This window comes from Apaloderma vittatum, unplaced genomic scaffold (assembly GCF_000703405.1).
Source record: "Apaloderma vittatum isolate BGI_N311 unplaced genomic scaffold, ASM70340v1 scaffold7153, whole genome shotgun sequence".
In the NCBI taxonomy this organism is placed as follows: domain Eukaryota; kingdom Metazoa; phylum Chordata; class Aves; order Trogoniformes; family Trogonidae; genus Apaloderma; species Apaloderma vittatum.
In genome coordinates this window covers 26,031-39,722 of record NW_009707448.1, presented here as the reverse complement: position 1 = coordinate 39,722, position 13,692 = coordinate 26,031, and the positions used below count along the sequence as shown (strand labels likewise).

The 13,692-nt window shown below is 41.1% G+C and overlaps 1 protein-coding gene across 1 annotated transcript in view; it reads right to left on the bottom strand.

Moving 5' to 3' along the window:
• The window catches only part of MEP1B (meprin A, beta), a 45,560-nt gene that overhangs the window by 12,882 nt on the left and 18,986 nt on the right, over window positions 1–13,692 (bottom strand). Inside the window, exons 11-15 of the mRNA XM_009866196.1 lie at window positions 12,077–12,544; window positions 10,264–10,446; window positions 9,703–9,812; window positions 9,530–9,672; window positions 6,947–7,145 (exon numbers count right to left, since the gene is read on the bottom strand). Coding sequence (XP_009864498.1) covers window positions 6,947–7,145; window positions 9,530–9,672; window positions 9,703–9,812; window positions 10,264–10,446; window positions 12,077–12,544 — 1,103 coding nt within the window. The remainder of the gene's footprint in view (window positions 1–6,946; window positions 7,146–9,529; window positions 9,673–9,702; window positions 9,813–10,263; window positions 10,447–12,076; window positions 12,545–13,692) is intronic.

Genomic DNA, 13,692 nt, shown 5'->3' with positions numbered 1-13,692 from the left:
TTTGAAGAAGTTTAATGCAAAGCCAACTGATCCATATGTGTTCCAGAAAGTTATTAATTTGGTAGTAGGAGGGATGATCAGTCTGAATTGCTGTGTTCATTGGTTTTTTTCCCCTGTTCATTCTGTTGATGCTCAGAAAGGGGAGAGCGACAAACAAGGAGAGCAGCCATGTGGAATCTGTCTGCTGTAAAAAATTTTATAACCTTCTCCTTGAACAAAACAGATTATTAAAACCTGGCTTTAGAGCTGTCTTTTGTCATAAACTAGAATACATGTAACTGAAACATGGGAAAATGAGATGACCATATATTTAATTTCTTCATAATTTCATAACATAGAGCACAGATATTTTGCCATCACTGCATGAAATAACTACAAAAATCTCTAAGCAGTAAATCTTGAATTGAGAAACAGCAACTGAATGTTAAGAAAAGGCAGTTTCTTTGGTGGTTATCTTCTTCTCTTGTGATACGACAGTCTATACTACTGGCACTGAAGATAGCTTGCAAATGCAGTCCAAGTAGACCTGAGAATTAAGATTCTATTTATGACAATCAAAGGAACTTTGATATATGCCATCTGTGTCTTAGTAAAACCTAATAACAGTGGAAAAGGAGAGCTGTGATAGAGGAATAATGGAGAAGTACCACTTCTCCATTCTGATCTGCATCTGAAAAAAATGACAACTCATGACTCCTGCCCTACACCCTGAAACCACGTCTGCCTGGCGTGGGTGGTAAAAGACACCTGGTGTGCTTAGCTGAAGTAAGAGAACTAGTGTCTAGAATCAGTCCCTTTTTTGCATTTAGACAATGCAGTGCCAGCCAGATTATTAGACATTATGATTCAGTTATTTGCTACTTGTGCAAAAGCTAGACTGAGCAAGCTGATCCGTGTGATGCAAATAGCAATGAAATTGGTCTACTTTGCCTATATCAGGAATATAAGGCTGTGTATGCTGTTTAGCATAGATATTGGGTGGCATGCCTAAAAGATTTTCTGCAATGCTGATGCTCTTGAAGAAAGACTGATAAGTAGCTAGAACAACAGATCACCTATTTTATTTTACTTCAAACCTGAGCCAAAAACTCGAATATTGGGATTATTTTATTTTATTTTTAAGCCCATGCTGTGACTCCTGATAGACTCAGCAGTGGCGAATGAGTCATGCACACAGCTCTAAATACAATGTGCACATCGTCTGCTGGGTCCAGCTGTACAGCTAGTCTGGAGCCCAAAAAGGGAGGCGCAGAGAAGACTACATTTACTTAAGAGCGAGTCTTTGCTAGGTGGAGCAGCCCCCCAGGTATCAGCAGAGACCCACATTTGAATGAGGAACAGAAGAAGGGCAGTCGACATGAGCAGTCAACGTCCACAGCTCAAGCTCTGTGGGAATTCGATAATAGGTTTTCTACACTAGTCCTAATCTGTAGAGAATGGAAGGGGCCTGACCAGAGATGCAGGCAGAGCAAACCCTAGTTGCAAATTTTAACCTTAAGCATCACAGTGTGAAAAGGATGGGAAAGAGAAGTGGAACGGTACGGACTTAACGCTGGTGGATTTTACTATCATATTGGTATCTCAGTGATTTCACATAGAGAGGTTTACATTAAATATTTGTAGTAAAACTTTCAGTTAATATATCTGCTTTAGGAAAGTAAAGTAGACCCCCAGACTGCAACCCTCTGTGTGGCTCACCAACTGCATTAGGTTTGCCTGGCTGGATTTTGGTGGCAGGGAGGGCTGTAGGGGTGGCTTCTGCAAGAAGGTGCTAGAAGTTTCCCCTAAGTCTGATAGAACAAATGCCTCTGTGAAAACATATTTAAAAAATGGGGAAAAAAGAACTGCGCCACACAGCAACTGGCAGAGAGACAGAGCAGTGAGAACATGTGAACACACCAAGGTCAGTGAAGGAGAGCGGGGGGGATGTGCTCCAGGTGCTGGAGCAGAACGTCCCCTGGGCTGTGGGGAAGACCATGGTGAAGCAGGCTGTCCCCCTGCAGTCCATGGGTGTGACAGGGTGTAGATGTTCACCTGCAGCCCATGGAGGACATCACGGCAGAGCAGGGGTTTGTAGTTCGTAGAAAGCCCGTGCCGGAGCAGGCTGGATGGCAGGACTTTTGTGATGCCACAGAGGACTCGCGCTGAAGCAGTTTCCCCCTGAAGGACTGTACCCCATGGAGAGATTCACTTTGGGGCAGTTTGTGACAAATTGCCCCTTGTGAGAGGACTCATGTTGGAGAAAGGTGTGTGAAGACTGTGCCCCATGAGAGGGACCTCACAATGGCCCAGGGGAAGAGTGAGGAGTCCGCCATGGAGGAAGAAGCAGCAGTGGAAATGACATTGGATAAACTGACCACAGCCCCCATTCCCTGTCCTCCTGTGCATCTCAGAGGGAGAAGGTGGATAAACTGGGATTGACGTTAAACTCGGGAAGAAGGGAGGGAGGGGGGAAAGGCGTTATTTTTTTTTTTCCAAGATCTGTTTTTATTTCTCACTACTCTGATTTGTTCTTTAATAAATTTAACTAATCTCCCCAAAATTGAGTCTGTTTTACCTGGGACAGTAGATGCAGGTGATCTCCCTGTCCTCATCTCAAACCATGGGCCCTTCATTATATTTTCTCCCTGTGTCTAGCAGAGAAGGGGGCAGGGTTATAGAGCAGCTGTGTGAGCACCTGGCCACTGGCCAGGGTCAAACCAACTGACCAATGCAGTGTCTGGTCTGTGATGAATATCTATATTATCTGTAAATGTGTCAGATGTACATCTCTGAAATTAAGCTGTTTCATTAAAAATAATAGATGCAGTCTCAGTAACCATGTAGGAAAAAAACCTTTGTAAATCAGAGAAGTCAGCTCCAGAGGAAAGCTGCAGAACTTGGGCTGACGAATATTCATTGCTGTTTTCACAAGAAGTGACCATTATTGAAACATTGCAACTTTAACCAGTTAAATTACAAATCCAAGTAAAGTATCTGCTCATAAGGAAGTAAACTCCAGTTGAAATGCTTCATTTCCTAACCCACATATGTGCTTTTACTCTCTTACATCCCTTCTTCACTGAAAAATACCATCACTGTAAATCACTTGTGCCACAGCTTGTTAAGAAAAATGTGTTTGTTCAGGAACTTGACCTGGTAGTATAACTTTTGTGACAGACAGTAAAGTACAGTACCGAATCTGACCCTGGGCTTCCTGAGTAATCTTTCTGTATTGTAAACTGAAAAGAATTCTCCTCCTGAGTATTTTTAGGTCAGTTAATGACATTAATAAAACCTCAGTCTCTTCTGGCTCTATGGGATCTGCACATCACTGAAAAGTGAGTTGCTCGTACTCACTGACAGGGAGATTCAGTTTTAAGTTGTGCTCTTCACTGATTCCTGTTTGAAATGAATAAGCAGAAGCTTGAGGTTTTTTCCCTATGGAAGCTTACCATTTCAGGATATGCCCTATGGAATTTGTATCTTACACAATGTATTGTAATATATTGTTCTGTGTATTCAGCTCCCTTCTGATGAAAGCACAGAAAAGTATTTATGCTCTTTTGTGTAATCTGGATTTCAAAAAAATATAAACGATCCCTACAGCTACAAATCTGGTAGTTAACCCTTGAAATTATGAAATGTTCACTGTTTATAATGTTAAGTATTTTAGCCAAGGCTCAATTTATGAAGAGTCTCATTTGTGTCTTCTTAACTCCATGTAAATCTATGTGCATATCTTAATTGAAGGCACATTTGGAGGATTATTTGCATGAAAACTGCTGATGAAGACATGTCAAAATAGGAAAGTTATTTTAAGACAGCTACAGTAGGGTATCTTTCTATCCAGGATGCTTGTTAGCTCTGACAAGTCTTTGTTAATTTTGTCTGTGTGTTTTCAAGAATCTTTGGGCTCCAACAAAAGCTAATAAAACCAACTATGAATGCTTTAAATATAACTACATTTCAGATAATATTAATCAGAGGAGGACTATCTATGTAATGTCAGTACAGAAGCACACACATTTGTTGCTTTGTGCTGCACAGTAGCATTCAGAGGAAGACTAGTTCCCTCATCGAATTTCCATACATTTGAACTGCTCTTGCCCAGAGTTAGGGTAAATTGCACGACAAATGTTATGATCATCAACATCCATTCCAGGGAATCAAAGTAGCTGCTGACCTTTAAATGTGAACATATTCACATACCAGTCTACTAACCATCTGGTGTGACCTGACATTTCCATTTCTGGCACTCCTGACTCCTGCAGCCCCCCTCTACAACATTGCAAATGTGATGATCTGTGCCCATGGTGACTGCCATCTTCCTCTGCAAAATGTCCTCAGGGAAGTACACTTTGATTCCTCTGGCCCTTCCCCTATTTCCATGTCTTCTCTGCTCCCAAAATCCCCACTGAACTGCAGCCCTTCTTACCAAGGGTGTTAAGGGAGACACCAAATCCAACAGAACTGAGATCTCTCCTCCCCAGCCAATATGCCCAGCCAGAAACTATCCCGGGTGATCTCTCCATCCCAGTCCCAGAGACGCAGCTACCACTCTTCCTGCTTGCAGGTCTGTCCTGTAGCAAGGTTGAGTGTGTATCCAAGAGATATGATTCCAACACACACACACACACACACACACACATGTCCCTAATGAGGCTGGCTGCACAGACTGTCTCACACAGAGCAGCACGGGTAGCACAGCACACCTATAATGTTACCCATACTCAGACAAGCACAGATAGCTCCATCCTCTTCCTCCCCTCCAGCCTACAAGACTGGAAGTTCTCTGGTGAAAATATGTGTGCTCTCCTTCTCTGCATCCATAAACAGACCCACATTCGCAGCCCTCCTGAATGTTAGCACAGCCCCCAAACCTGTTTAATATCCATGCGTGGACCTGGGGTCCTTGAACTCGTGTGCAGGTCACCTCTGACTTGACAGTTACAGCAATGGGATGCTTGCTAGTGAAACACAAGCATATGCTCACAGACTCATCACATAAACACTCCCACATTCACCGATCTCTTGAATATTAGCAAGGGCTTTCAGTCTGCCTAATATCCACGTCTGGACCCTACACCCCCTCACCTCAGCCGCTAGCTCAGACCAAGTCCTCCAGACATGGAAATGTTCCCTCCAACTCACCAGCTAGCCCAGCTTGAAGTTTGCTAGTGAATTGTACATACACACACACAGGGTTAAATTCATGGAAGGAATATAAACGCACCTGGGTCTCTCCAGTTACAAGCACTTCAGCCTCTTCAGCCTGGACCTGATCCCTCCAGTTGGTGACACCCAGAACTACAGCCCTAGTGCCCATGGCCTCTCATCCAGTTGCTAGCATTTGGACTTTTCAACACACAGACAACACACACCCCAATCCCTCTAGCTGCTGGTGGTTAAACCTAGATGTCCTATGGCTGAAGTCCAGCAACCACAGTCCCTCCAGTTACTGGCACAGAGACTCTTGCACGTAGGTCTCTCCATATGCTAGTACCTAGACCCACAAGTCATAAGACCTGTGGTCTCCTCTGGCCATTGGCACATAGATCTGTTTTGCAGGCCAGTCTCTTCAAATTATGGCACCATTTCCCACACTAGTTGCTCTCTGATCCACTGTGATCCTTCACCTTTTCTTTGGATCCTTTGGCCCTTCCCTAAACATCCCATACTCATTTTTACATAAGTCCACAAGCCTCTTCTGATAGCCCATATCCCAAGAAGCAGCAAGTTTCCCATAATAGTCATGTTAATCACGTTTCCCCCTTCCTATCAGTTAAAAATTGCTATTCAGGTTGACATTCTTGAAGGCTCTGCCTGAGTAATTCTTTTAATGGACAATCAATCAGCAGCTGAAGCATTCTGGGTCCTCATTATTGTCTCTCTTGTGACTTTCTCATTAACATTTGTGTGTCCGTGTGATTACTTTGTCACTTTCTTCATTATCTGTTATTTCTTTATAGTGAGCAGATCACAACTAAATAACTTAATGAACCAGATACTCCCACACTCCATATACTCTCACACTACCAACTGAGAGCCGTTGCAGGATTCAGAACTGCTGGGTACCCTGTGATTATAGGGTCCAGCTCCCTTTTATTATAAACATCTGCATCATGATAAGGTAGGAAATGTAGACTTCAGCATGTTGATTGAAAGTCAAGATTCCGTTTCACATGTTTTCTTCACATTCAGGTAAACTTAAAGGACAGGGCAGGCATGTCACACTTCTTTCCATTTTTCTTCATTTCACAGGGATGCACAACACTGTCAGACACTTCACTGACTTCAGCACAGTCTTTTATCCTGATGATGAATTAATTTCCAGGCTTTACAAAACTTTATCATGATGGTTGAGATAAAAGTAATAGAAATAATGATGATGAAGTTTTTCAGTGATGTTCATCTTCTGTCTTTAATACTTGTTTGTATTATCTTCAGAAGGATGTTTTATTCTAAATTGAAAAATAAATAGAAAAAGAAATCCACATCTTAAAAGTGTGCAGGGAAGGGAAATATGTGTATAATGTAAGAGTGTTACATGCAAAGAAATCAAAATTATTTATCATAAAGTCGTAAAGAAGTGTTAAGTACCTGGCATTGCACAGAGGTGCTGCACTTCAGCAGAATATCACACAATTAATATTAATACAAAATTTAAAATGGAACTCTGCTGTCTGGAAGGCAATTCCTCTTCAGTTTGCTTACATAATTTCACCTGTGCCTTGTGAGTACCTCTAAGCTATGACACTCTTGCTATTTCCAACTTGAAGTCTCTAATCTCAGAATCCACGTGCCTTGGACTTTATGAGATTTCTTATAAAAATCTGCCTAAATGCTGTTCACTAATAAATATTCACTAATAAATATACATTCACTAATAAATATATTCACTATTCAGTAATAAATATATATATATGCATGAGTGTGTATTTGCTGAAAGAAGCAAACTACTTACTTCTAGAGCCAGGCTCTCTCCAGCTTCCTTTCCTTTCCTGTATTTCTTTTTAAGGCACACTGCAGTTGTGATAGTGACAATAAGCATTACAACAAATACAGATATGGTTGAAGAAACAGCTATTACAGTATTTTCGTGAGTTGAGCCTTTCCTTTCACACTTTTCTCCCATGTACCACCAGTTGTCACCTACTGGACATCTAGAAAATAAAAGAACAAACACATGCCATCACCTGAAGATTAAAGGCCTGAAAAGCTCTGCTTATGAAAAACATCATCTCTGATGCACTGTTTCTATATCCAAAGCATAATGAAGTTATCTTAAAATGGACTTCTGTTTTAAAGTTGATTTGAATGGCCCACGGCCCTTATACATGTGGATGTGCTTCTTTCAGCTTCCTGCTCTTTTACAGGTCAAGTCTTCAGAGAGAGCCTTTGCCAGAAAACCCAAGCACCATCCTGATCCTTTTGACTGCTTAAGGCTGGGCCGGAGCTGATCTACAGAATCTTTTGCTACCAGTAGAGAAGCCCTCTGGACCACTCAGTTCACTTATCTGCTTTCTTTCCTTGAAATTTGTGTTGACAGAAAACTTTCTTCTCCACAAAACTGATACCTGTCGCTAGGAACACTGCCATGTAATATGGTCCTAGTGACCACTATTGCTAGTTACCCTCATATCCTGATGTAGTTCTGCCTTTTGGCATGCTCAGCTTTTACACAAAGCTCTTCTATCTGCATCACTCAGTTAATTTAAAGAAGCTCTTATATGAAGAGTTGAAGGAACTGGTTCAGGTTCCTAGGGCAACTAACCCAACTGCTATTATTGGCCAGTCAAGCCACATTTACCACTTCCACGAAACTTCATCCACCTGTTTCCTCACATGTTTGTTGCTTTTTTAATTCTCAGCTCACCTTAAGCAGCAATTAGAATCCATGAGATAAATGAGGTGGAGAGCTTGCACTAGACTCTCAAGGCATTGCTGACCAGATAGGAGCTGAACCAAAACTTAGGTGCAGGAATTGCCCAGTTCTAGGATGGATTCAGCTGAAGATTTTCCTACTACATTCCCCCTGTCCCTGTTCAGTGCCTCTCCACTAGTAGATGTGGTACGTTCTGATCAGAGCTCCTCATTACCAGAAGGGGCTTATTTTCTAATTCAAAGAACTTGTATGAGTTGCCTCTGCCCTCCCCCAAAGAAGGTAAAAAAATAAATTAACTTCCTTGTAGTAATCTGGTATTAGGACTAAAAACAACCTCCAAGCTTTGATTCCTTCACCTTATCCAGCATCACTATCAGCTCTGAAACATTTTGTAGTGAGCATATGAGGGTCCCAATGACCTAAATGAAAAAAATATATGTGCAGTTCTGTCCAGCGCACACCTACCCCTATCATTCTAACCCTGGTTGCTCCTAATGTTACTGGTTTTCTCATTCCTGTCTAAACTACTTATTCAGAACTATACATTAGTCCATTTGCAGTGGACTGCGAGGATACTGACTGTTGGGGGACTTCTGGTAATCTGGCTTGAATGGTTATGTATCATATCCCTCCTCATTCCCCAACAGACAATTGAGGGGGAGACGGACTTGTTGGTCACACACTTCTCTAGGACAGAAAGTAGGTCACATAAACACCTAGAGCTTCAGATAGCCCAGAGATGTCAGAAAATAAATGTTCCCTTTCCATAATTTTGAAATTGGGCATAACATTCAGCAAAACTTTTTTTTTTGTCTTCTTGGAACCGCGTCTTGACATTTACTCATATTTGTGACCTGCTTCTGATGGGTTGCACAAGAATTCTTTTTTAAAAGGTTTCTAAATGGGGAGATGTAACACTCAATGAGTCATTCTGACTCTTGTTGCTCTCAGCCTTCAGACGTTTGCCTCACAGCACTCCCCGTGTCTACCTGCCCTGGCACAGCATCACATGAGGTTACTGTCATAGATTCTTCAGCCTTAGAGCTTATCTGAGGGCCGGAACAAAGCTAATCAGCCAGGTAGGTTACATAAATGTATCCACAAAGAATTAAACAAAAGTCGATATTAATTTTTGAGCAGGGCAAACCATCTTTTTAGTCCTCATCCTTCATTGCTGGTTTCCAAAGCAAGCAACTACTCTTTGGTAAATCATAGTCATAATTTGCACTACACAATATTTCTGAATCAAATTCTGAAATAATGTCTATGCTGTTTCCTGCCTGAGAAGCATTAAATATCTTTTCTACTGATATAGATGCTTTTCTGTTTCAACTACATTTATATTTAACTCTTCTAAATTTTGCTATAGGGACTTCTAAGGAAATGCACAGTTCATTTTATAACATTGGACTAATACATTACTGAAAAGTATGAACACATTTTTAATGTAATTTACAGAGAAGTCAAGCAGTCAAAATGTTGAAATGCTGAGGTTAGGAGCTTTGTTACCCAAACATAAGTTTAGTCTCACAGTAACAGTTGGAAATATTTGTCTTAATCAGCTAAAGTTTATCTTTCCTTCCATTAGGAACCAAGACATATCTATAGAAACTTTTATTACTCATCCTAAAGTTGTATTTGAGAGTGAATAAAGCCAGTTACCTGCACACCGGTGCTCCATCTACAACAATACAGACACCATCATTTTCACAAGGATTGTCTGGACAGAAATCCGGAGCCTCTACCCCTGGCTCTTTGGTCGTGACGATAGAGGTTGTTGTGGTCACGGTAGATGTAGTGGTGGGCTGGGTGGTGGTGGTGGTAGTGGGCTGGGTGGTGGTGGTGGTGGTGGTGTGAGAGGTAGGATTGATGGTGTTGGCAGTGGATGTATTGGTAACAGTGGTGGGTGAAACACTTGGCTGAGTTGATAGGAGATGTGATATATCTGCACAATAAAAATAACAGAAATAAGGTCTTTATGATATTTTTCCTCTTATTCTAATGATAAGTTCTAATATCAAAAGCAAAGAGCCTGATCACAGTTATAAATGGATAAACAGTCTTCTGTACCTTTCAGGACTGATGTATTTTGGAAATATCCTTTAGATATTTTCAGAAACAGACAATTTTATTCAAAGCACTCTAATCAAATTAATTTGCACAGGATTACCATCATTTTATACACCTTCACATGACATAAAGGAATTATACAGTGCACGTATCTATCCCTAAATTCATTCAAACTTATGATTTGACTTCAGATACATACATAGTTCCGAAACTACTCATGTGCAAAGTACACAACATGTATTTATATCCACAGCACTAAGGATTTAGTAAATATGTGACACTCTGTGTTTGCTGTATTGCAAAGAACATCAGCTATGTTTACATACCTTCCATTGTTAAAAGAATATAAACACTGTCTTCTTTAATAAAGTTGCGGCTTCTAAGTCTCTGATGCGTTAAAAATGCGCTGGTTCCACTTCCTGGACCTCTCATGAATGTAGTTCCATTGGGAAAAGATGTTATGTTTCCCACTTTATCTGGCCTATCCCAAAAGTAAGTTGATGAAGAATCTGGAAAAAAAAAATAACTGAATGTGAGTGTAGGACCACTCTGGATTTCTTTCTCAGTAAGGTCCCTTCCTTCTCAGATAATCTCTGCTGCAAAGTAGTACTGAGGTCTTTCTTACCAACCAGGACACACTGTATCTCACTTCGACTGCTTCTGCTTAGCTGCTTGTGGATATCATGAAGTGGACAGTAAACTACCTGAAACCCAAGGAATAGGAGCAATGATGAACCTGTCTACAATACCTGCAGATTTTTTTGTGTGAAATTCCACACTGATGAGATGCACAAAACAATGGATAACTTCAACAGCTTGGTTTTGCCTGAGGTATTGAGAAAAGAACCTGCTGGAGATAAGGTTATTGGAGAGCTAATAGCAAACTGTTGTATTTTCTTTTTAGTTCTTTCAAAGCATAGTGGTCAAGAATATGAGTAGCACATGAATCATCTGTAAAATTAATTGCTTCTCAAAAAAGAGCATCTCTTGATGTTGATGTAGGGCAAAGGGTAGTTGGACCTGAAAGGTAACAGACCACTGATATCTCCTCCATCAAACTGTTCTAAATCTCAAAGCTGAGTTGGATTGTCTGTGAAAGTATCTGACAGAGGAAGAAGAAACTGCATGCTCCAGCACCACTGCTGGTTAGAGAAAGGCTAGGAGTTACAAGGCTCCCCTTGGGAATCTGGGGCTACTAGCAATATATGAACAAACAAGGGAGAAGGAGCAGCATGCAGACTGCATGCCCATAAAGTCAGGGAAGCAAAAGGGCTAAGCACTGCGGCGGTAACTGCAGAGAGCACAAGGAAAATATCAGCAATCTATGGAGGACCCGATGAGGTGCATCTTTCATTTACAGGGAGGACACTTAGCCTTCCTAGATTGCCCTCTTCATTTTTCCATAGAGACAGCATCACAGAAAAATGAATATAAATCGTAATTTTAAAAATAATACTGTGAATTAGACATTTCTGTGCCTTACTTCCTTCTCCAATGTTATGGTCTGAATGCTCAGGAAACTAATTCAGTAGTGGAGGTGGTTTCTTATGGAAAAGGCCTTATATTGATGCAGAAAGTAATTATGGCTTAAATCCAATCTTTATCCAATGATAAAGATTCATAGAGATTCCCACCATATCTTCACCTCAGCTGCTTTCTTTCCAGGTTATTGTAGACAATTGCTCCTTATCTTCTCACACCTTGAATGAGTACAAATTATGTAATATGAATCAGTACTTTGTCCAGCTGGAGATTTGCGCTGACACCACTGTATCTTTTACAAGGAGGGCAGGGATTTGTTTAATAGCTGCAATTTTATCTGGTATGAACTGTCTGTATTGTTAATTCAGTAGTTTCCAAGCCTTCTGCAAAATTTCCATTCTCATTAAAGCAGATATAAATGCATCTTCACAGAGCATATAGGAGAGGGTCATCCACCTGTCTATTATGCAAACCAGCTTTGAAATCCAGGGTCCCTACCTGTAGGTTCAATTTCGACCAATCGTGGTGTTGCTGCAAACCAATGAAACATTCCAGAAGCTAAAACACTTGCACTAACCTACGCAAAGGGAAAATTTGACTCCTTGTCTTTTGGCTGTATTTTAAAAGAATGGGATAGCATGTCTGATTTTAACTAACCTGATAATTTCAGGGGGTCTGTTGTTATACTTCTTTGGTTTGACATCTGTTGGCGAATATCAGGATGCTGGTCGAGCAGAATCACGGTACCTTGTTGCCACGCACAGGGCCATTGCAACTGGTCATCATTTGCTCCAGAAATCAAGTGCAAATACATTGCTAAATTAAATGGGTTATCAGTGGTGCCATTTATATACAAGCTGACCTGAAAAGCATATCCTTTACTGGAGTAAAAAGGTGGACTGTATATTCTTCCTTCTGCCCCTGCTGGGCTTGTATCGAGAAGATATGTGAAATTTCTTATATGCCAGATGTGGTGAGGACACTGAGTTTCTGACAAGTTGATGTCATCAATGGAGAGGCCTCCATTTGATAAGCCACTTCCTTTCACACCTTGAAACACAACCCGGAATTTACTTGTGACATTCAAAGAAACATGATGGAGCTGCCAATAAGTTGCAGGTGAACCTGAAAAACAAGTAAGCAGTACAGTCAAACACTACGCAATTCTACAGAGCCTATAACAATGCTGTGTAAGAATTTCTTAGTTCTACTGGCATTGACATGATGGAATATTTCTCCTGTGATTTTTACTTTTTCAGAGCAAGGTCATATTTTTTCAGTTCAATTATTCAACAGATTTAATATGCATACCAGCTCTTTAGAGTTGTTTCTTTATATTTAAATGGCTTTGTCGGAGGTTTGCCTATGCGGAAGCACTATTCACCCATCAAATGATTAATGGCACTAAGTTCAAATTAAAGCCACTCATTCGCAAAACCTACTTCATGCGACAAAACCTCCCTGTGAGTCTGCTAGTGCATCCTAAAGTGTCTGCACTGGCAAATTCCACTTGGGTACCAAGAGCAGTGTACACAAAAGCAAAGACCTGCACAGGGGACTGTACGGCAGGCGAAACTTTGTTAACAGTTTGTGTAGCAAAAGAGTTTCTTTCACTGTCTGGTTTATGTTCACCTGCACAGAAGACCAGAACCCTGGGTACAGAGCTCAAGTTTCACTCTCCCAACAATTCTAAACAAAACACAATGGACCTCAGATATGAGTCTTAATTTCTTGACATTTTTCATTACCATTACACTTAGGAAAGGAAAAAAAAAACACATAAACCCAGAAACAAGAACATAAACACCCTACTGTTTTCCATTAAACTGCCTTCTGCGTAAGTCGAATCTTTTTTGAACTGCATAGATTATATGCAAGACTGGGGTTTCTGACTCATGTTCAATGAGCAGATCAGCTACTGCGCTGTAAAATGTCTCACCCCGAAAGCCTCCCCTCAGTTCTCAGCCGGAGGCAGCCAGAGCTGCCCTAGACCAGCACAAAGGGTTCAGGACTTGTCTCTCAGCAACTCGAGCACAGTGGCTGAGTGCAAACCCACGAGCAGCTCAACCAGGATGTCAGATCAAGGCTGGAAAGGGCTGTGGTGTCATGGTTCCTTCCAGTTTGTTGGCTGTGTTGCTGAAGGTAACTTCTGATATGAGAGATGTGAAACAGCTTTGGGTGAAAACTGATCTTAAATCATTCCTGTAAGTTTTACTAGAGATTGTCAAAGTAGGGTGCCCATTTGGACACACACGAGACCAGAGACATAAAAG